The sequence below is a fragment of the Melopsittacus undulatus genome, chromosome 1 (assembly GCF_012275295.1).
Source record: "Melopsittacus undulatus isolate bMelUnd1 chromosome 1, bMelUnd1.mat.Z, whole genome shotgun sequence".
NCBI lineage: Eukaryota > Metazoa > Chordata > Aves > Psittaciformes > Psittaculidae > Melopsittacus > Melopsittacus undulatus.
The window spans coordinates 27,878,227-27,899,115 of record NC_047527.1 but is presented as its reverse complement, the minus strand read 5'-3'; the positions used below and the strand labels follow the sequence as shown (position 1 = coordinate 27,899,115).

Sequence of the window (20,889 nt, the reverse complement as noted above, 5' to 3'; positions counted from 1 at the left end):
TTGTGCCCAATAAGAGTACCAGTGCTAGGACTTTCCGAGTCTCATGCTATGCCAGGGAGGAGGGGAAGCTGGCAGGAAGAAGCAACAGAACACCTGACCTAAACTAGCCAAAGAGGTATTCCATACCACAGCACACCATGCCCAGGATGTAAGCTGAGAGTTACCTGGAAGAGTGAGTTGACTGATGGAGTCGGGCTGAGTATTATCTGTCAGTGGATGGTGGTATTGTATTCTCTTCCCTTGTTATTTCCCTTATTATTATTGGTGGTAGCAGTAGTGGTTTGTGTTATACCTTAGTTACTGGACTGTTCTAATCTCAACCGGTGGGAGTTACATTCTTTCGATTCTCCTCCCTATCCCTCTGCAGTGGGGGAAGGAAAGGAGGGGAAGTCAGAGAGCAACGGCATGATTTACAGCTGAGCTTAAATCACAACACCTGCTCTGCACAGTACTGTTTGTGGGGGGAGGGCAGGGAGATGGCATGGGCTTATAAAGGGTAAAATTCCAGATCAGTGATTCAAGGTCCACAAGGGGAGCCCACCTGCTTTCTCCTATACGTATATATATGGCCCTGACTGTGCTGTTACCTGTGCATGTACAGCTGCCGTACAACATGGCACATTCAGTGTAATGTCCCTTTGCTCCATGCTCAGCTGCCTCCTGCAATGGGGCATCTAGAGGTCTTTTCCCTCACTAGCCCACCACCACCTGGCCTCCGGAGATGCGAGAACATAGTTTATAAAGAATCAAAATGAGTTCATATCAAAAGCAAACGGTGGAATGACGAAGAGCTGCAGTGCAGGGTAGTGGCAGGCCTGTGGGGCACCAGGTCCTTGCACGGCTCTCCCAGCTAGCGGCCGTGGCCAAGTTAGCGCCTGCCTCCCGGCGGGATAGGCCCTGAAGCGGTCCCTCCCCTGCCCCCGAGGGGCGGGCATAGCCTGTTCCCCTCCGTCAGCCCCTCGCCTCCTGCAGCCGAAACATGCCGGTGTCCAAGCAACGGCGGCGTCGTCACTTCCTGCGGCACCGCCCCTCCCGCTGCAGCCGTCGGGCCGCGGCTCCGTTCCGGGCTTGGGCCGTTGCAGCGGTCCGGACACGTGGCGCTGCGGTGCGGCCCCGCAGGGCGGCATGGCCGCGGCGGCCGAAGCGGCGGGCGGTGGCAGCAGCAGCCGCCACGAGAAGAGCCTGGGGCTGCTGACCACCAAGTTCGTGTCGCTGCTGCAGGAGGCCAAGGACGGCGTGCTGGACCTCAAAGCGGTGCGAGGGCGGGGCTGCACGGCGCGGGGGCTGCCCGCGGCGGGGGGACGGCGCACGGCTCCGCCGCGCTGCAGGAGGGCGGTGCAGTGGCTGGGCGGCCGAGTTGGCCCCGGCCGGGCTAAGCCCAAGCCCAGCCGGGCCGGGCCTGGCCGGGGAGTCTGATCTCTCTTTCCCTTCCTCCTTGGGGCGGCGGGGGTGCCCTGTGATGGCTGACAGCTGCCCCGTAGGCTAAAATAGGCTTTCCGCCTCTTTTAAAGAGGGTAAAATGGTTACCGTGCATAAAACGTAGCTCGTTGTTTTATTGTTTTATTTATTTTGTACTCTCCTGCGTTGCTGTCTGCACTGACTCAGTGTATGGGCCTTTATTTAAACCTGTTCCTTGTCAATCCCCCTCGATATCCTTTCAGCAAGGAAGAACAATGTTAAAAACCAGCCCATCGCCTTTTTGAGTACTTTTAAAATCTATGTAAATCAGATATACTATATATAAAAGGTGCGTAATTGGCGGGGTGGGTGGCAAGTCGTCATCACTCACTTCTGCAGCCGGCCGCCTCTGAGGCGTGAAGGCTTGGGCAGCAGGAGGACTTCTCCGGTGAAATCCTGGGACAGCCCCAATCCTGTGCCAGTGATGGAGGAGCTGGGGCTCTGCTCAGCCCCCCCGGGGCTGTCGGGGCATGCAGCGCATCGAGGTGAAAGTGTATTTTGGCTGGTTTAGGCCCGCATTGAACTGTGAGGAGTAAGCAAGGCGAAATAAGAGCCTGCTTTGGCACTTTGGTTGCTTGGAGTCCTTTGTGGAAAACTGGCCTTATCTGTTGATTGTTCTCCATTGAGCTCCATGGAGGTGAATGGTGTTCTCTGGGCTTTTCTGTGCATCCCTGTGAAAAGAGGAAGCTGTTCAGTGATGTTATTGTGGCTAGTGCAACTTCAGGGTGCACTGGGAAGGACACTGATAAGTTTTATATTGCTCATCTATTTATGCTGTGGTGTGGGCAATTAGATTAACTTCTTGGTATTTAACTGCCTCTTTCTTTAGTAAAACAGAGCTAAGTTGTCCGCTTCTCAGAGACTGCTGTGCAGCTTGCTTTTGCATGCTGCAAGCTGTTCCAGGTCAATTTGAGAAGCAAACCGTATGCAGTTTGTAGGACATCAGGTCAAAAAGCTTAACCTAAAAAGCTAAAAAAAAAAGTGGGTTTGAACAATGGAGTTGGGCTGTGTAGAGGCATGGGATGACATTTCTCATTCGCTTCTGTGAGGAAGGTATACCCACAGAGGAGATGGGAAGACTGGCAGAGAAAAGTAAGTGAACATTGCAACAAGCCATAGACATTTCTGCTCAAGACCTATTGGAGACTAGTTTCTGATGCACAGGATACTGTTTGCTAGAAGTGAATACTAACTGAAGTGCATAAATCGTTTGCACTTCCACAAACTGTGAGTCAGAATGTACATTCCTGTAATCAGTATTTCTCATTAATAAGCTGCACATCTAAGGAAAAAAAAAAAGCCATTCAGGGGAACTGAAGAACAAGACGGTCTTGAAACGGGGCAGTATTCCAAGAAATGCTTTATGCAGTGAATGTCTTCAGGTGTCCCCCTACAGACAGGTATTGTTGTGCTGCTGATGTGTATTTCTGCAGCAAAACCAGCAGGGCACTATGAAGAAAATACAAGTTGGAAACATTAAGTGTATTTCTAGCATTGTGATTTAGCAATTGAGAATGAAATGCTGTTCTATAGAACATTTCCTGGACAACTTTGAGTACATCTATAATTACAGTTCTGTAAGGGAATACATTTGGGCACATGTGCTGAGTCATTGTGAAGAAGTAATGTATCCTATACATGGGTGCTGTTCCTCACTCCAGGTGCAGGGAGCCCTGCGAGTTCTGTGTGATTAATTTCTTTTGGAAATGTTTCAGTGCTGGACACTTCTCTGCTCACATCTGACAAGTTGTGGGAGCGGGAGTGAGGATTTTCTTTACGTGAAATTTTAACTCTACAGTACTTACTTTAAAATGAAACAGCTATTGTCAAATCGTGGCATAACTGCCCCTGGTAACCCTGTATAAAGAAATCTAGTTATGGAAATAAGCTTAAAACGTTAAGGGATGATATAGAAGGGAAAGTAATCAAAGCTCCTGCATGCAGCAACATATACTGTATGCAGTAGCATACAACTACTTCTGCCTTGATTTTGTGAGCAGGCTTGGTTTTTAGCAGAATGCCATCCCTCCTGTCATGATTGTGTTCCTGACAAACAGCGCAAAACATCAGGTACTCTAAAATCTACTTGTTTGCTACTAACTTTAGAAATGCGTTGATCAGGTGCAGATAACAACTGCCTTAGATTGCCCTATTCCACAGAAGAAGAAAAAGCCCATTTGTTACATATGTTCCCTTACCTTTATGCACGTAATGATACTCAGTACTTTCACATACAGGTGCCAAGCATGCCTTTCAGTTTAAATCTCCCACCAAACTTTTGACAGTCCTGTTGGGGAGAAGAACATATCACCTGCTATGGCACAGTCCAGAAAATGCAGGACCTCTTTCCTTTGACACATGAAGAGCAAGCAGGCATTGCTGGTCCTTCTGCTTTGTTAAGCTTCCCCATAATGACTGTGCTCTAGCAAATTCCTCTGCTCTTCCAAGCAAATGCATTGAATGTGCAGTTGATGCTTCCCACTGCCTTTTGTCAACTCCCAGGGAGCAAAGAAATTGTTGTGTGAGAGCGCAACCAAACTCTCAGTTATCCTTTTTCTGCTTGGGTGTTTTATTTCTGGACAGGGTTTTGTGTGTGTGCATGCTTGCAGCTGAAACTGCTGACCAGTGTGTTTTCTGTATTCCAGAAGTTGTATGATGTGCATGCACACAGAACTGAAGCCCTGCACTTAGATGTTTTTCTTCCAGTTCTGAATCTGTCTGTGAGATACTCATAGTACTTGTCTGTCTTAGATACGTACTTAATCAAAGGAATGACTAGGGTGCAGCAGCTTTAGGTGGAAAAGATCTTATGAAGGAACTCCAAATATTAGTGATTCAGAGGAGGGACTGTGGAAGCTACATCTAATCATATTAGCAGAGCCACTGTGGTAGATGTCCCTTTCTTATGCTGCTGGATCTGCTTCAGCTGTTTGACATAGGCTGAGAAACTGAGTTTTGAAAAGTGTTTCTGACAATAGGAGATTTGCCTCTGGAGGCTGTTCTAATTATTGGAAGTCATTAGTGTGTGGTTTGTGTGAAGGAACTGAATGCGTGAACTTAATTTCTAGCCATGTGCCTACCAGGACGTGTCACACTGGACAGTGTCAAGAAGGAACTTTTCAATTGTTTTTTAAAATACCTGTGAAGCTCCCTATAAGGTTTTGGGAAGGTAATTAATTAGGTTAAAAGACCAACACCAAAAAGCTAGTGAATGTCTGGATTCGACTTCCCAGCTGGCCCCAGTTCAACTTCTTAGTTGGATTGCTTGTTTTAAGTAGTTGGATTTTGCAGCTGTGAATGAATTATATACAGGGCTAGCCAAGCCAAATACATATGTAACCGTGGTGTTCATTTTCTCAGTCAGTAACCTGAGGTTCTGGAGCCTAGTTTGCAACAGTGGTGTATCTCCATTGTTGCTGTTAGTGGGAGTTGTGCTTTGGAGATATGGAACAAAGCAGCATATAGTTCAATTGTTGCCACTTAAACACTCCAGTGTTGAACTATGTGAAGTTGAGCACTCAAAATTAATGACTTTTTTTTTAAGAAGTCTTTAAATTTTGTATCATAGCTACAAATTTACATACAGTGGTATCTTTTACTGCCAGCACAGTTTGAAAATACATTAAGGGTAATAAAGGCTTTACATGCTGTACAGATGGGCCTTTTGTAATATATCAAGAGGTAATGTAGTCTATCTCCAGAGCAGTTTCTTCATCGTTCAGAATTAGTTGTAGTGTTAAGCACTAGGTCCATATGTAAAGCAGTGAGAAAAAATGCAGAAAGTTGAGTAGCAGCTGATTAATTGCATGCAGTCTATTCCTTGTACTGGATAATGCAGACAGGTTGTAGAAATCATGCCTCTGAAGACTGTGAGAGATAAGGGGTGTTGATTAAACATTGCATAGGTGGCATCAGTTTTGTCAGTTCCTAGAATCTTGAAGGCTTCTCTTGCAGTTATCATAAGCACTATGTATGTATATGCATGCAGGAAAAATAGCAGGTTGAGATAGCAGGCACATACCTGCTGATGCAAGTGACTGAAGAGCCCATTTCCTGGGAGAGAACTAAAGTGTGTGCCTTAGATGTATTTGTTTTGTTAGGTAGGAAAAGATTTTAACAGACTGCCACAGAAAACTGTACAAAAGCTAACTGTTGATAATGGTATCACTAGAAATACAGTTTAGTAGATACATCACTATCAAGGAGAAAAAGCAGTGTTTATACTTCACGGTTATGAGTTGGTTGGTGGGGTTTTTTTAATCTCCTTATTTAATTTTTTGCATTTTAATTTTACTTCACTAGCAAAAATGAAAAATAAGTACTACTAAGTTCTAGTAATTAACTATCTCACAGGAAAATGTTAGTTCTTTGGGAGATTAGTGAGCTTGTTTATAGTTCAGAAAATACTGTAAAAGGAGTTATGTAGACTTTGCTATAAAATGGATTTCTTTTTTCTTCCTAGTTGTGATTGTCTAAAGTTGTACTCTTCATATAATTTACTTTATTAAAAGTCTTAATTCAATAGATCATTCAGACAAACTGAAATAAATTATTATGTGCCTATAGTGGAAATTAGTTGGCTTTACTCACTACTTCACATTTGGAATGCAGAAGTCTTTTTGCCAGCTATCCTTCTCGTTTTTATTTTAATCTGTTTAATACATATAATCCCTTGTAATCACTGAATCTGAGTTTCCTGAGTAGGTACAGAATCATACTCCTCTTTGCTTTTTCTCTTTTTAGCTAATATTCTTTGAAATTGAGCTGCTTCCCAGCATCAAAGAGCTGTGGGTGTGGAAGGCACAACTAGCTCAAATTTGCTTATTTTATCTCTAGGTCTTTGCATCAGGTACATAAAAGTCACCTTGTAGAGAATTACAGCATGAAACAGACTGTTTCCTCTGCTTGACACTGCTTTGCTTTCAGTGAAGAGCTCTGGCAGCATGCAGACACACAGCATAGTTAGCTGTAATGTAAAATTGAGAGTGTGACCTTGGCAAGCATCCCTGTGATCTGTACCAAGGTCCTGGTGGCTGTGAAACAGCTCTTGGCACTCAGTGTGACAGATAAGAGTAAGCCCATGTATGCTATGAGGTGAATTTGTGCAGTGAAATGTTAGAGGATGATGCTGGCTTGAAGTGTTGCAGCTCGCCTTATGCTGCCTTGTGAAACTACAGCCCTGTCATTTCATATCCCAGAACAGTTTAATCAAAATAAAGACTGCAGTACCTCCAGTGTCAGCAGAAGGGATGATAAACTCAATACGTTGGCTTCAGAGGTTTGCTTCACTGCAGGGTGTTGCTGTTGGCCTTGCCTACTTATCTATCCTGGCTTCCAAAAAGAGCAGTGCAAGCTCCCACGTGCAGTTGACTAACATGTGCTCCAAATGCCAGACACGGGTTTTGCAACACATGTAAACTCCTTTCTTTCCAGGGTAGGCCTGCTGGCCTTCAAAGAGGTGACTCCTCACAGCATGCTTTGTGACACTACACACAGAACTTTTGAATTCAAGATTGAGTTCTTGAACTGAACCTTCTCCTGTCAGAATGACATTAGTGGGCATTTTTCAAGGGAATATCTTAACTGTTTTTTGCCTTCAGCATGCAAGTTGCTGTTATTTGTTCTTCTCTTGACAGGCTGCTGATACCCTTGCTGTGAGGCAGAAGAGAAGGATCTATGATATCACCAATGTTTTGGAGGGGATTGATCTCATTGAGAAGAAGTCAAAAAACAGCATTCAGTGGAAGTAAGCCATGACAATCTTGCAAATTTTCACATGCTCAAGAGCCACAAAAATTGCTTTTTCTCCACTTACCCTGAATAGATATGACACTGTAAAATTAACATCACGCTTATCAATCAGCAGTACGACATTTTAGAATTACAGCAAATTTGCAAATAAAAGTCTTCTCTTTAACTTGCATTTTTGATACATAAAATCAAGTTTAAAGCATACAAAAGAGAAACTTTCAGAAAAACTTGTAGTGCTGCTTTATAACTGGCACTTGTAATTGAGTGAATTTACTCTAGGTGAATCTGGGAGGGGTATTGGGACACACTGTCTCCACATACCCACCCTCCTGTAGCCCATGCCTATTTTTCCTTGGGTCATGGAATGTGAAAGCTTAAGAGTTAAAAGGGAAGAAGAAAGGGCCTGCAGGCCAGCTCCAATGCAGAGAAAACCTACATTCCATAAGAAAATAAATTTCAATTAAGGGAAATTCTAAATTTGACCTGATATTTTTCTGTTAAACCACTGCTGCAAGGGTAATCACACATTTCCTTCTGTCCCAGGTTCAGCACTAGCAGTCATGTTTTCTCCATCTTAGTAGCTGATGCAGTGCTGTGTTTTTGACTTTCAGCCTGGGAACAACACTGATAACACTGATGTTTTTAGTTGTTTCCGTAATGTTTACTTCAACCAAGGACTTTCTTGGTCTCATGCTCTGCCAGGGAGGAGGGGCACAGGAAGTATGAGAAAGCAGAGACAGGACATCTGACCCGAACCAGCCAAAGGGGTATTCCATACCACAGCACATCATGCCCAGTATATAAACGGAGGGGGGGGGGGGGGGGGGGGGGGGGAGTTACCTGGGCTGGTCAGGTCAGGCTGGGTATCAGTCAGTGTGTGGTGAGCAGTTGTATTCTCTTCCCTTGTTATTTCCCTTATCATTATTATTATTGGTGGTAGCTGTAGTGGTTTGTGTTATACCTTAGTTATTGGACTATTCTTACCTCAACCTGTGCGAGTTACATTCTTTCTGTTCTCCTCCCCATGCCTCCGGGAGCAAGGGGAGGAAGAAGTGGTAGGGGCAAGTGAGCAAGCAGCTGCATGGTTCTGAGTTATCGGCTGGGCTTAAACCATGACACCTTCATATTGAATATGAGTGGATTTTCAAAATGTAGTCTGAAAGAATTGTCTTTGCCTGTTTGGTTTAGATTTTTCACTTGTGGTTTCATGAACCCTTGTACCTTTTTAAGAGGAGTAGGTGCTGGCTGCAATACAAAAGAAGTCATAGACAGGCTGAGGTATCTGGAAGCTGAAATTGAAGATCTAGAGCTAAAAGAAAAAGAATTGGATCAGCAGAAACTGTGGCTTCAGCAAAGTATCAAGAATGTCATGGATGATTCTACAAACAACCAATATCCTTTTAAATTAATTCTCTGCATCGCAGAGCTAGAGTTAAAGCAGCAGTTAAAGCTTAGGTAATCGATAAGCTATCACATAGTCCATTTTATCTAGAAGCCAGGAAAGGCAAATACTTTTTTCAGGGTTTTATTCAAAAAGAAAGAAAAATCCAAATCTTATTTGCATGACTTTTTAACTTCTGTGACTGTATGATTGGTAACCTGAATAAAATTCAGCACATACATGTGTGTGTGTGTGTATATATATGTATATGGCAGTAATTTTTAAGTCCATAGCATAATCTCAGTGTCTTTTTTTGATTAATTGTATTGGGTTTTGGCACTTGAATTTGTACTTTCATACCAGTGCTTTACATAACATTTTTTTGTGTTGCTTCCTTCTTGTGAAAAGCTTAACCTATCAGCCAAAGATAAACTGAGTTGAAAAAGTCCTGAAGCTTGCTGGGTTTCAGACAAGAAAAAGTCCTGCATGTCAGTACCCCATGAGGAGGGAGTTCCAGCTTTGTTTGTTTTAACCATCTGCTTTAGCTGTCTTGCAAGATACTGAGCAAAATAGGCACCTGAGATTGGAAGCGCCTTTCTTAACTATAGCATGATGAAGAGTGCTTAAAAATTACTTGAATTGCTGTACAGAAACTGTTTCTGTAAAATGGATCTTGTAGCAAAAGAGGCGGAAGTTAGATGTTAGCAGAAACTTTCATTTGGGAGAGCTAGCACTACAATTGACCCCCCAGGGAGGTGGTGGAATATCCATCTCTGGAGGTTTTCCATAACAGGGGAGGCAAATATCTGTTTGGAATGTCTTTAACGGTTGATCGTGCCTTGAGGCAGGGAAATGAGATGGCAAATTCTCTCTCAAGTCCTGTCTGGCAGTATTTTTGTGTGATTCTGGGAAGTCCTGTTATATACTTGAATTCTGTAGTGTCAGAATTCACTGAGGTAAATGGTATTCTTCCAAACAAGATTTTACATGTTCTCCTTTTTAATTTTTTCTTCTTTTTATATTTTCTTCACAGATACTGATTTTTTTTCCCTTAAAAGGCAGAACTCTGCCATTTCTAGCTCGTCATTCTGAAAGCAAAATATCATCTTGATTGCACCTCTGAGTAACAGCAGTAAGTTTATAGGTTATGCTCAGCTTGGACAAATGTCTTTTAAGTGGCAACAAATACTAGTTTTATGTAGCTTTAAAAAAAATGTTCCTTGACATACATTACGTTCTCATATGTCACCCATGAAGATATCTGCAACTGCTTCAATGGTAAGTTGCTGCTATTTCTTAAAATTAGGGCTTTCCTGACTTTCCTCCTGAAAACTAACTTGCTAATTAGCCTGCTTTTCCCCTTCAAGTACTGTGAATTTAGAAGTACTTAATAGTGGTCAGTACTAAGATGTCTTTCATGATGTTCATGACTAGCAAGTTCTAGCATTTTCTAGTTGTAGTCACAGACTGTATGGAATGGAAGTTCAGCTGGTTTTGGAGTACTGGTTTCAGAAGTATCTTTCTGTATTCATGCTTCACAGCAGCTTGTCTCAGGCCATTAATGGAGCCAGGGACAGGACATGTTGGTCCAGCACACCAGAAAGACGAGGCAGGTCCAAATTTCATAACGTTTTCTGGTGGCTGTTATGGACAAAGGTAGCTCCTAATGATGCTATAGATAAATAAGTGGAGCCACCTGAAGTTCAGTGATGGGGCATCGCTGCTAGATCAAAAGGATTCCTTCTGAGCAGGAAGTTTGAAGAAGTTGCCAAGAATTTCTAACAGAAGTTATTTCCCTTGACATCTTCTCTTGATCCTGGGGCACCCAAGGGAAGATTGCTGTTCAGCCTCCAGCTAGGCTCAGAACACCTCTTCTTTGCCACAGGGAAGAAGGGCTTGGTTGTGAATAGAAATGCAAGATCAGACAACTACTGCAGAGTTTAGCAAAAATGAGCTGTTACTAAAACAAGTTAGTCATTACAAAATGTGGAGGCACTTAGTACACCAGTCACATAGTACTTAATGTAAGTCTCTTAGGAAGCAGAGAAAGAAAAGAGTTATCCCAGGTTCTGGACAAAAGGGGAAATGATGTGCAAATAGGTGAATGACCTGCAGTTTAAGGCAGGTTATGCCAGTGTTGTTGATGTAATTGTGATCTACTGACTTTAACCACCATGTTTCAGTGTACATAGAAAGCCCCAGGTGAGTTTGGTAGCCAGCTGATACATCCCAGTTGTATGTGCTGCAGAAGCTGTGAGCTTAGACACTTGGAAGGGCTGGCATTGAAGACAAACATTAATAACTTTTCTTCCTCCTATTAAATCTCTCTGTACTACCACCACTCTTCAAAGCCATGAAGTGAGCTGGACCAGAGAGCTGGTTTAGCTGAAAAAGGAGCTCATTAAATATTTTCACCTAACTTTGTATATACAACTAGGAGATCTGGGGACAGTAATAAACAGGTAAAGGAAGTGGTAAATATTGTACTGCTATGAGAAAAGATTCTTGCAACTATGGTTTAAGTACTAGAACTTTGTGATTTGTACTATACAAAATACTTACATCTAACAGGGACTATGCAGGCCCCACCACAAGTTTATTTATGCTGTAATTATGCAGTATTACAAGTGGCCTTGGAATACCATTTGAGTGGAGAGCATATGCACACTTAACCCTTTCTTAAACATTGCTATTTAACCAGGAGACACGCTTCTAGCAATTCAAGCACCTTGTGGTACACAGTTAGAAGTACCTATACCCGAAATGGTATGTACTGGTTTCTTGTTTACCTAAGTGTTCCAGAGGGACAGTGGAAAAGAAGAGCTACATTAGGCATAATTGTCATGAATTGCCATGAGAACTTTTTTAGCAGTGACTTTTATGTGTCGAATTTCTCTGCTGTATTGTACTCTTAGGAAAAAGCCATTTAGATTTAGCAACAGGTTTAGTTTGGTTTATGTTTAGTCTCATGGTACTAGACTGGATAAACTACAGTCTCCATTTTAGTTTAAAGGCTTAAAAGGGTGAGATTGGGAGGTCAGATTACTTACCTCTGTCCATCTTTACTTTTTTTTTTTTGTCGTATAATTGGGAGACAGCATTGTAGAAGGCTAAAATTCACCTGAGAAGTTTGACAAGTTCTTTTAATGAGGCTAAGTATGGTCTAGTATGGTAAAATCGTCCAAAGCTAGAACAATTAAGCTAATCAGTGATACTATCTTTGTCCATCTCTGCTGAAATCAGTTCAGGCAATGGTAAGGTTCTCTGTGGGACCAAAGTTATCAGCTGTTATGTTTTATTTTTAGGGTTTTTTTGCTTTTTGTTGAGGACTAAACCAGCTGATCTTAGTCTTTGTCATCCTATTCAAGCTGGATGTTTTTTGCTTTGGTTCTTCTTTTCCAAGGCTCCTTTCCCACTTTTCTCATTCTCATTTTTCCTAGAATGTATGTGCAGAAAAACAGTTTGCTGAATGAGCCACTGTGTAGTCAGTGGTTTCACTGAGGCTGTGCTAGAGTAAGCTAGTCCTAGCTGTGTTGCTTCAGTATCTTGCCCAAAAGAAAGCCTGGCAAATCAGTTAAGAAATTGTTTCTACTGACTTGTGATCCTGTGTTCTCTCAGTCTGGGTGAGATAACCAGCTGTTTTAGCATGCCTGGTACTAACTAGCATCATTCTGAAGCTCCATTTAAAAGGAAGAAACATAAATGCACAGAAATCATTGTTCATCATTGCTCTTACTGGTAAGATGTAGCCTTGCTGTAAGTCTCATGTAAATAAAATTCAGTATTTCATTAAGCACTCAATAGAATTGTATGTTTGTGTTCTCTGCAGCTGTGTTCCGGTCAGGTAAATACATTACAGGTTTGTCATCTGGTTTGTGTTTTGTCTTCTGACAGATAACATGTATTAGTTTCAAATACTTTTTTTTTTTTCTCCTGAGCATGACTTGATAAGCCTGTGGCAATTCTGAGCTCTTCTTAGTGATGTAACTAGAAGAGTACTGTGTTTATGTTCTGTATCACTTTGAGAATTCTGTTCAAACATCTTCAGTACTTTCTGTGGGAAGTAACTATGCAGTTACTGTTATATTTTGTAAAGGTAAGAGTTCTCAGGGAATGGTAACTTTCACAATATACCACCATTACAGGGGCAGAATGGACAGAAGAAATACCAGATCAATCTTAAAAGTAGTTCAGGACCTATCCATGTGCTGCTTATAAATAAAGAATCAAGCTTCTCCAAGCCCATGGTGTTTCCAGTTCCTCCACCTGATGACCTTGCACAGCCCTCATCACCACCTGCAACTCCAGCAACTCTGCTTAAACCTGCTGCAGCTCCTGAGAATCCACCAGAACAGCATGACCTGAACCAAGCACAAGAGTTACCAGAAACATCAGTTGTGGACACGCCATCAGGTGGGTCCAGGGTTTTTCCTACCTCACGTGGGTGGTGGGAGGGGAGGGAACTGGAGGGGAAGAAGGCAAAGGTGTTAGATGAAAGAAAGATCAAGAATTTGCATAGCATAGCAGCTGTCTGTTAAGAAACTACCCCAGGGACTTACTAAGAGCTCTGAAGAGGTTACAGAGAAACCTCTTCCTCTTCTGTCTGGTGAAACAGATTCTTCCCTTGTAGCTTATCATCTTGTACCAAACAGGTTTTGAATGTGATCCAGTTAATTATTCTGAGGTGCTTCTCCAGAATGCAGTATGGAAGGAAATTGCCAGCCTCTGACAGAGAATATGATTTGAACATGTACCTTTTAATGAGGCAGATAATACAGGCACCAGTTCCAGCTTTTGTGCCACAAGGTCACTTCCCTTCTTCCACATACCCACAGTGAAAAACTGTCTGAATATCAGGTATATTTTTGATAATAATAGGAGGGTAATAGGAAAAGGTCTAAGAAAATGCTGTCAGCATCACAACCTGCATTTCTCATGGGTCCTGATTAACCTTTATTTATTAATCTTTTATTAATTAACAGTTAGTTAAACTATGCCTTGGATTTTGGAAGGGCAAGACTCCTCCTGCCTCATCCCAGACATTAGCCATTTTTGCCTCAAAAGACAAAGCCATGTGCAGGCGGTCTGTGTTCCCTTTTACTGTAACAGATTCATAATGTGCCTGTCTTTGCAGACGGCAGCACAGAGCAGAACAGTGCAACCCCAGCAGCTCCTTACTCCAGCCTTCCAGAGTCGGTGTTGTACTCCAGCCTTGCAGGGGATGTCACCCAAGCTACAGCTAGTTCAAATGACTATCAGGGCTTGCTGCCCCTGGATGTTAACTGTATTCTCAAGGCAAACTCATTCGACTTGGCAAAGATGGAGGAGCCTACAGGTAGGAAGCAGTAGTTCCTGTTCAGATGTTTTTATTGGTTTCCTAAGCCCTTCTTTGTGACCAAGCTACCAATGAGGTACACAATGAAAATAACAGGCCTCTGTTTATGTCTTAATGAAGCCACTGAGCCAGATGTATCAAACTCATTTTGAGCAAAATACCTTTCTCTGCTACCAAATAAGCTTCATGTTGTACACTGCTCTAGGGCTGCAAGGCATCATCCCAGTTGTTTCAAGTGGCCACTATTGAAATGCGGCCTTCAGGGTAGGGTTTGTGAATACTGCCTAAGACATTCAGAAAATTGGGGAAAAAATGAGGGATACAAAGGTGAATACATTTTACATATTGCCACAGCTCCTACACAGCACATGAGCCATACTTTTACTTTGCAATTCAGTGTTTTAATGCAGGGAATATGTATTGACTTCCATAAACACATACTTCTCTTTCACAGGGATCAGTGGGGATCTTATTGATGAGCTCATGTCTTCTGACGGTAAGTATATAGCATCTTTAATAAGCACAAGTAGCAGCATGGGTTTTGTGTGAAGAGCACTCTTAGGTGTTAAATCTGATGCTGAGTCAGTATGACACTACTTCTCTACCCTATAATGCCTCCTCTATCTTTTGTCATTCTTGTCTTTACTCCCCTTTCCATTCCCTGCTTTTTTTTAACAAACAAAACAGTTGTTTTTTAACAATCAAAATATGAAAGTCTTAATCCAGCAAGCACTTACATGCATGAGTAACCCACCAGGTGTTAATTCAGAAACAAGGAAAGAACAGGCTCATGACAGAGTGCTGCCATAAAAAGATAGATCTGGTTTAATTCTCTTCTGCATCAGGCTTCCTGCAGGTGCTTTGAGTAAACATTTTGAAACATACTGACATGCATGCATGCAGACTGGTAGATGGCACCTTGGTGATCGTATGAGTGCAGAACTTAGCCACAGCTAGTGAGTTCATGTGTTCCCTGCTTCTCTGCTCCATCTCACTGAGGTGCCAGGCAAAGAAGTGAACTCAGATGGTATTGTTCCTCTTGCCCTCTGCTCTGTATGCATCCTCTGCTTACATGCCTTTCAAGAAGACAATCTCAAGGCTTATCCAGAAAGAACCATGTAATTATATGATCTGAGGGGCAAGATGGGATTATGTGAATGTGCCAATGTATGGCTGAAATGGAAATAGTCTTTGCTTTTACAGGAGGTACAGCATGCCCAGCTCCTCTGCACTAGGTTAGTGCTCCCTGAGGTACAGCCTGAGGGCTGGGGCTTCTCTTCCTGCATTCCCTCCCCAAGGATGGATTCAAGTCCATGCTTGAAATGCAGTGCACGGAAAAACTGCTAGCCTCCGGTTTGTTTTTTTTTTTTTAATTCCTGTAAAACAGGGATAATTACAACTTCCTTACTTAAAATGATAAATACCTGAAAGCTGATATAGACAATACTGTGAGAAGGTGAAGAAATATAAATATGAATGATGGCTTTCAGGTGGAAGTTTCAAAAGCTGCTCAGGAACTCCTTTGCTGCAGAAGGAGAAATTAAGTCTTCTTTCCACAGGTATCACTCCATTCCAGGAAATTCACTTAAAATACTAAGCAAAACATGTAGACGTGTCACTGACTTAGCTTCAATGATATTCATAGCATGCTTGTCAGATTATCAAGACTTTTAATTATTAAGACTAACCCTGATACTGGTGATGACAAACATACTGAATTATGAGATAGGGCTGATTTTTCCAAAAGTGTTTTTAACTTAAACTAAACTATTCCTGCTTTACAGTTTTTCCTCTCTTACGACTCTCTCCTACTCCCGGAGATGACTACAACTTTAACCTGGATGATAATGAAGGAGTCTGTGATCTCTTTGATGTGCAGATACTAAATTATTAGATATTGTGTCAACCAGACTACTTATCTACCTCTAACTGTAACATTCTAGACTTCTTCATAACCTAAGTATTTGAATAATGAATGTATAACTTCTTAGTTCACTGACTCTGGGAGTTTATTTCCTTTTGCTTCCTTTAACTACTTCACAAAACAAATTTAACAATGAGGAAAAAGGGGCTTTTATAAAAAATTCTGGCACATTTTTTCACCTGTGTGTCCTCTGTGTAATCCAATTATTCGGAGTTTTCTTTAGTAAGAAAAGTGAACATGTTCTATAGTCTTCTGAGCATTTTTCAAAAATGATTAGGCTTCTTGCTCACAGTTAACAGCATTTTCTTTGAAGCTTTACTGCCTAGAAGCTCTCTGTATTTTAACCTTCCAAACAATTTTGAAGTTTTCACTGCCAAGATGAAAAGTGAAGGACATCACCTCGAGTTATGCTAAATTGTTTCAGTGAACCAATTTTGTGAAGTGCCTTCTTGTTTAGCACTTTAAGTTTCTCACACTGACTTCTGACATTCCTCTTTCCTAGATGATAGGAAAGGTCTGTTTGTAGTTTGTATTAAAAGTGTGCCAATACTTGTATATTAACAAGATTTTTTAATAAAATTGTACAAACAAAGCTTATTAGTATTTCTGATCTTCATTTCTTGCAATCCCTTCATTGTCCATTATGCATCACAACTGAGATAATAGGCTTGTGGCAGCATCTACATTTACTGGTTCCTCTTCCACATTTGTGGAAACCTGAAAAAAAAAAAAAGTTTGGGTTTAAAGTACAAAGCAATTTACTCTGTTTGGGAAGAAAAGCCACTAATAAATACCTGTTGTCTAGAAGATTAGTCTGTCTTTATGTGTTTAATTTAGGCTAGTTACTGCAGTCATAATTCAATACTTTGGAGGAAGCCAGGATTCACTACACTTGACAGAACAGCAGCCAGTACTTTATGCTGCAGGAGAAAGACAAACCATCATGCCAGTAATGGCCAAATGGAAACAGGCTCAGCTTTTAGTTCTGAAGTGCTCTTGACAACACTCTTGCAACTTTGGAGGAAATACTATTACAGCCCAGGCAATCATATTGAGTGTTAGGTCATGTACAGCCCTGCAGCTGCAGGAGCAATGGTGTAGTCTGAATTCCTGCCTGCCTGCGGTAACAACTGAGCAGGGACAGGGCTGCTGGCACTAACTGCCTTGAAACACTTGCTTGGCTTCATCTGTGCTGGCAGCACTTTCACTTATGTTTACTTTTACTCAGTCTGTCCTTAAGGTATCTGACACTAGTTTTGTTGCTCCCAGCCATACAGAAACTTGATCACCCCAGGCACAGTAAATAATACTCAACTCATGTCTACTTCTCACAACAGCTGGGGTGGATTCATCTGTACTTCATCCTGGCCCACTGCTTCCTCTCTCCTCCAACCCATGCCCAGACCATCAGAGTCACATACAGAGGAGTTTGTCAGCAGTTAAGTTCTGTGAATTATTTCTTGCACAAGACTGCACGGAAGACCAGTGAAGCACTGTCTTGAACCCTAAGTGCCACAGGCAAGAGCTTGTTTAAGCCCAGCTGGTAACTCAGAACCATGCAGAAATGGCTCTTTCAGTTGTTGATACTTTTGACGAGGGAATACAAAGGCTTAGGAATTGGGAACAGAAGAGAGGCAGAGCTGGTTCAGAGCACTATCAGATGCTTCAGGTAGGGAACGACAAGGTTTATCCTTACTTTCTGTGTCTAGTCATGTTGCAAAGTAAGTCTCAAAATGAGCTGGAGCTGAAATTTAACTTTAAAAAAAAATCAATTAAAAAACAGCATCATTTAAAAATATGTTTTTGGAAGCATGCTCCAGCTTGGCTACACACCCTCTTCTCTCTTTACTTTGGTAGTTATAAAGCACTTGAAAATGCTAATGAGATTTCAAAATTATCACACCACTGAAATTAATAAAACTGAGTTTATAGCTCTAAATCAACTGCATGAATTGCCTGCAGTCTTAAGAGCCAGGATATAGTGCTTTGTATATATACATTCATTTCCTTCCTCAGATTTTTATACAGGGAAATTACCTGATGACTCTTCTCAGGTTCTGCTGCTGTGCCTTTTGATATCTGCTGTATTTCTTTCTGGACTTCAGCAAATGCTTTGTTTATTGTGCTAACTTTCTCAGCATTCTTAATGTTTATCTGGGAAGAAAAAAAAACCCACATTGGTGTTTTTAACAGGAATTCCACTGATATGTGAAACTGCACCATTTTTATACAACTATTACACAGCAAGTCTTACATATGTATCTTCCAAATTTACTTTTTAGTAGGTTTTTCTGTTACGCAATTATATCATCCAGTCATGTACTACTAACGTTCTAATAAGCTGAAAATTATGAAAGCAGTCAAACTTGTTCTATTGGAAATGGAGCCCACAGTGATCCAGAAACAAAACACAGAGAAAACAAAAGCCCCAGTGTAGACAGGCCCTGTGATGCTGTCCTCGCCTCCTCTTGGCTGGACTGAGTTCCAGGAACGGTTCCTTCCTTCATTCATGTGGTACATTGACCTTGGCTGGATGCCAGATGCCCACCAAAGCCACGCTATCACTCCCCTCCTCGGCTGGACAGGGAAGAGAACATATAATGAAAGGCTCGTGGGTCAAGATAAGGACAGGGAGAGATCACTCACCAGTTACCTTCATGGGCAAAACAGACTTGATTTGGGGAAAAAGTAATTTTATTTATTAAATTTATTAAATTTCAAATGTTTTAGAAGCACACTCATACATCTTCAGGCAATCCCATATTTCAGGATACTACTGCTGTTCCATAGGCTACCCCTGTAATTCACCTCTCAGCAATTTACACAGATAGAAGCAAACTGTGAATGGTGACACGTATTCATTTTGCTTTCGAAGCTTTCGTAATTTCAGAGCACGTATTCCATTCCACCAATTCCATTTATTCTGAGTGATCAAGAGAACCAGCAGTAAGAAAGCAGTGGCAAGAGGCTGATAAAAAAAGCCTGCTCAGGTTAGCGCTTCAATTCATAATAAACTGGAGTCTGACCCAAGAAATACAGACTCAGTTCCTAGCTCAGACCAGTAGATGGGACTGTGTGCAACACGATTTACAAAGATCTCAGGTTGCCCATCAGGGCTTGCTACCATTTTCCAGCTTCACAGAGGTGCTCGAACAATCCAGTCAGTTTTAAGACTTGATATCCTCAGCTACTGTGGCAGGACTCCTTCACAGAAAGAGGCTCTATAGCTAGCATGTGTCTATTAAAAGTTGCTTGGGCTTTTATCTATTAAGAAGAAACCTATTATAAAAATTTTTTCTGAACATCTTCCTATACTGGTTAATGGTAAGTAAATCCCCAAAGGCTTAATGAATTAAAGAATACAGCTTCAAACACACAGAATAAAATTTTACTCCTAATAAGCTACTGACTTTTCATGAATATGTTTTTTAAACCTGTTTCTCCCTTTGTTATACAGAACCCTCTAGATTAAGTGGGGATGTGATGCCATCAACATGAAATTGTTTACTTACAAAGTTTGTTACGTTCCAATCTGTCTACCGCTTGAATTTGTCAAGAGGCTTTAGCTTGCAGGAGAAAATCTGAGAGGGTATTTTTTTAGAGCTCCTGTTTAACTTGGTTTGCCCAGCACACTGCCACTAAGTCTAATGGGAACAATAAGCCACTAAGTTTCTACTTATCACATGCCTTTCCAGCAGCACCGGCTGAACTCAGCAGACCACACAGCTCAGGCTGGAGGCAGTTTCTGAGAAGCAGATGCTGTATAATGACTTACTGGCTACCAAGAGGAAAACTCTTGCTTAGCTCATACCCCACCCTTTTCCCTTCATTGCTCCCAGCCACACAGCCCACTCATTCCTCTTTATTCCTCTCCATAATAAAAAATTACGGAGGACTATTTTTGCTTGTTTTCACTTTAGAAAGGAGCAGCAAGGCCTTTCCTTAGCTGTATCTGTGCCTGGTGGTTTGAGGCAAGCCATTTTGGTGAAGCGTACCCTGAATTACACCGTCTGTGACGGTGCAAGTAAACATAACCTCACTGAACTACTGACGTTGTCTTTAGCATCCCAGTCCCTGGAGCACACCGAGATGCTATCGGGCACTTTTTAAACGACCCCCGCCTCAAGGAGAACAGCTTTAAGTCTCATGTGGCAGAAACTTGCAGGACATGAGTCACATAAACTGTGCTTCTCTGAAGACTAGATGATGTTAAAGGTGCTTTCCAAGGCTAACCATTCCATGATTCTATGATAGCATCCACACATAAACCCTATTTTCGGGTGGAAACGGTGTACTCCGCCACTCCCGTGGCCCAGAGGAGCTCTGTCCATGAAACACCTCTGTCAGTCACGAGAGCTCCACAGGACAGGCCCCAGAAGAGGAAGGGCCGCACCGGCCCGGCCCGGCCCGGCCCGGAGGGAGCCCCGCGGTAAAACACCCACTGCAGACCCCCCCGCCGCTCACCTGCTTCAGCCCGGAGGTGACGGGCCGCGCCCTGCCCTTGCCTTTCCCCTTGGCCTTGGCGGCGGCGGCGCTACGAGCGATGCGGAACACGTTCGCCGCCTTGGCCGCCCGCGACCGGCTCTTCCCCATAGCGGCGGCACCGCGAGGGCTGGCGCACAGATGACGTCTCTCCCGCGCGCCGGGGAAGCCTCGAATCCCCGCAGCGCTGTCATTGCGCGGCACCGCCAGGTGGCGCTGCGCCACCCCGGTCCCTCCCTCTCGTGTCTCGGACCTACGGCTGCGACGTGTCCCCGTCCCCGTCCCTGTCCCGTCCCTGTTCCGACCCCGTGCCCTCCCCGTCTCCATGTGTTCCCCGGTTGCCTCGCCGGTCCTCGCCCCTGTGCCTGCTGCCCTCCGAGCTACACCCGCGGTGCCAAAGCAGTGCCCGACGGTCCCCGCAAAGCGGGCTTTAAAAAGAAATAGTAAACAATTCGGGTGGGTTGTGGGAAAGCACCTGTCTTACGGGCCCCGTCTACCAAACGTGAAGCTTTCTGCGGCTAATTCCAAAGGGAACTGGCTTCGCTGCCCTCGGGGTAA

The 20,889-nt window shown here is 42.8% G+C and overlaps 2 protein-coding genes across 3 annotated transcripts; one reads left to right on the top strand and one right to left on the bottom strand.

Moving 5' to 3' along the window:
* Nucleotides 1–1,029: 1,029 nt before the first annotated feature.
* E2F5 (E2F transcription factor 5) lies at nucleotides 1,030–16,441 on the top strand. Of its 2 annotated transcripts, XM_034061182.1 has the most exons (9): nucleotides 1,030–1,254; nucleotides 7,095–7,204; nucleotides 8,440–8,601; nucleotides 9,825–9,868; nucleotides 11,292–11,356; nucleotides 12,736–13,003; nucleotides 13,725–13,925; nucleotides 14,380–14,421; nucleotides 15,710–16,441. In XM_034061182.1, the coding sequence occupies exons 1-9, from the start codon at nucleotides 1,126–1,128 to the stop codon at nucleotides 15,817–15,819; spliced, it is 1,131 nt and encodes a 376-aa protein (XP_033917073.1). In that variant the 5' UTR covers nucleotides 1,030–1,125; the 3' UTR covers nucleotides 15,820–16,441. The 2 variants fall into 2 exon arrangements, with proteins under 2 accessions (XP_033917073.1, XP_033917078.1); XM_034061187.1 differs by lacking the exon at nucleotides 13,725–13,925.
* On the bottom strand, nucleotides 15,917–20,472 carry RBIS (ribosomal biogenesis factor). The gene is made up of 3 exons (XM_005150835.3): nucleotides 20,314–20,472; nucleotides 17,887–18,003; nucleotides 15,917–16,566 (listed from the first exon to the last, which is right to left on the bottom strand). The coding sequence occupies exons 1-3, from the start codon at nucleotides 20,440–20,442 to the stop codon at nucleotides 16,498–16,500; spliced, it is 315 nt and encodes a 104-aa protein (XP_005150892.1). The 5' UTR covers nucleotides 20,443–20,472; the 3' UTR covers nucleotides 15,917–16,497.
* Nucleotides 20,473–20,889: the final 417 nt, after the last annotated feature.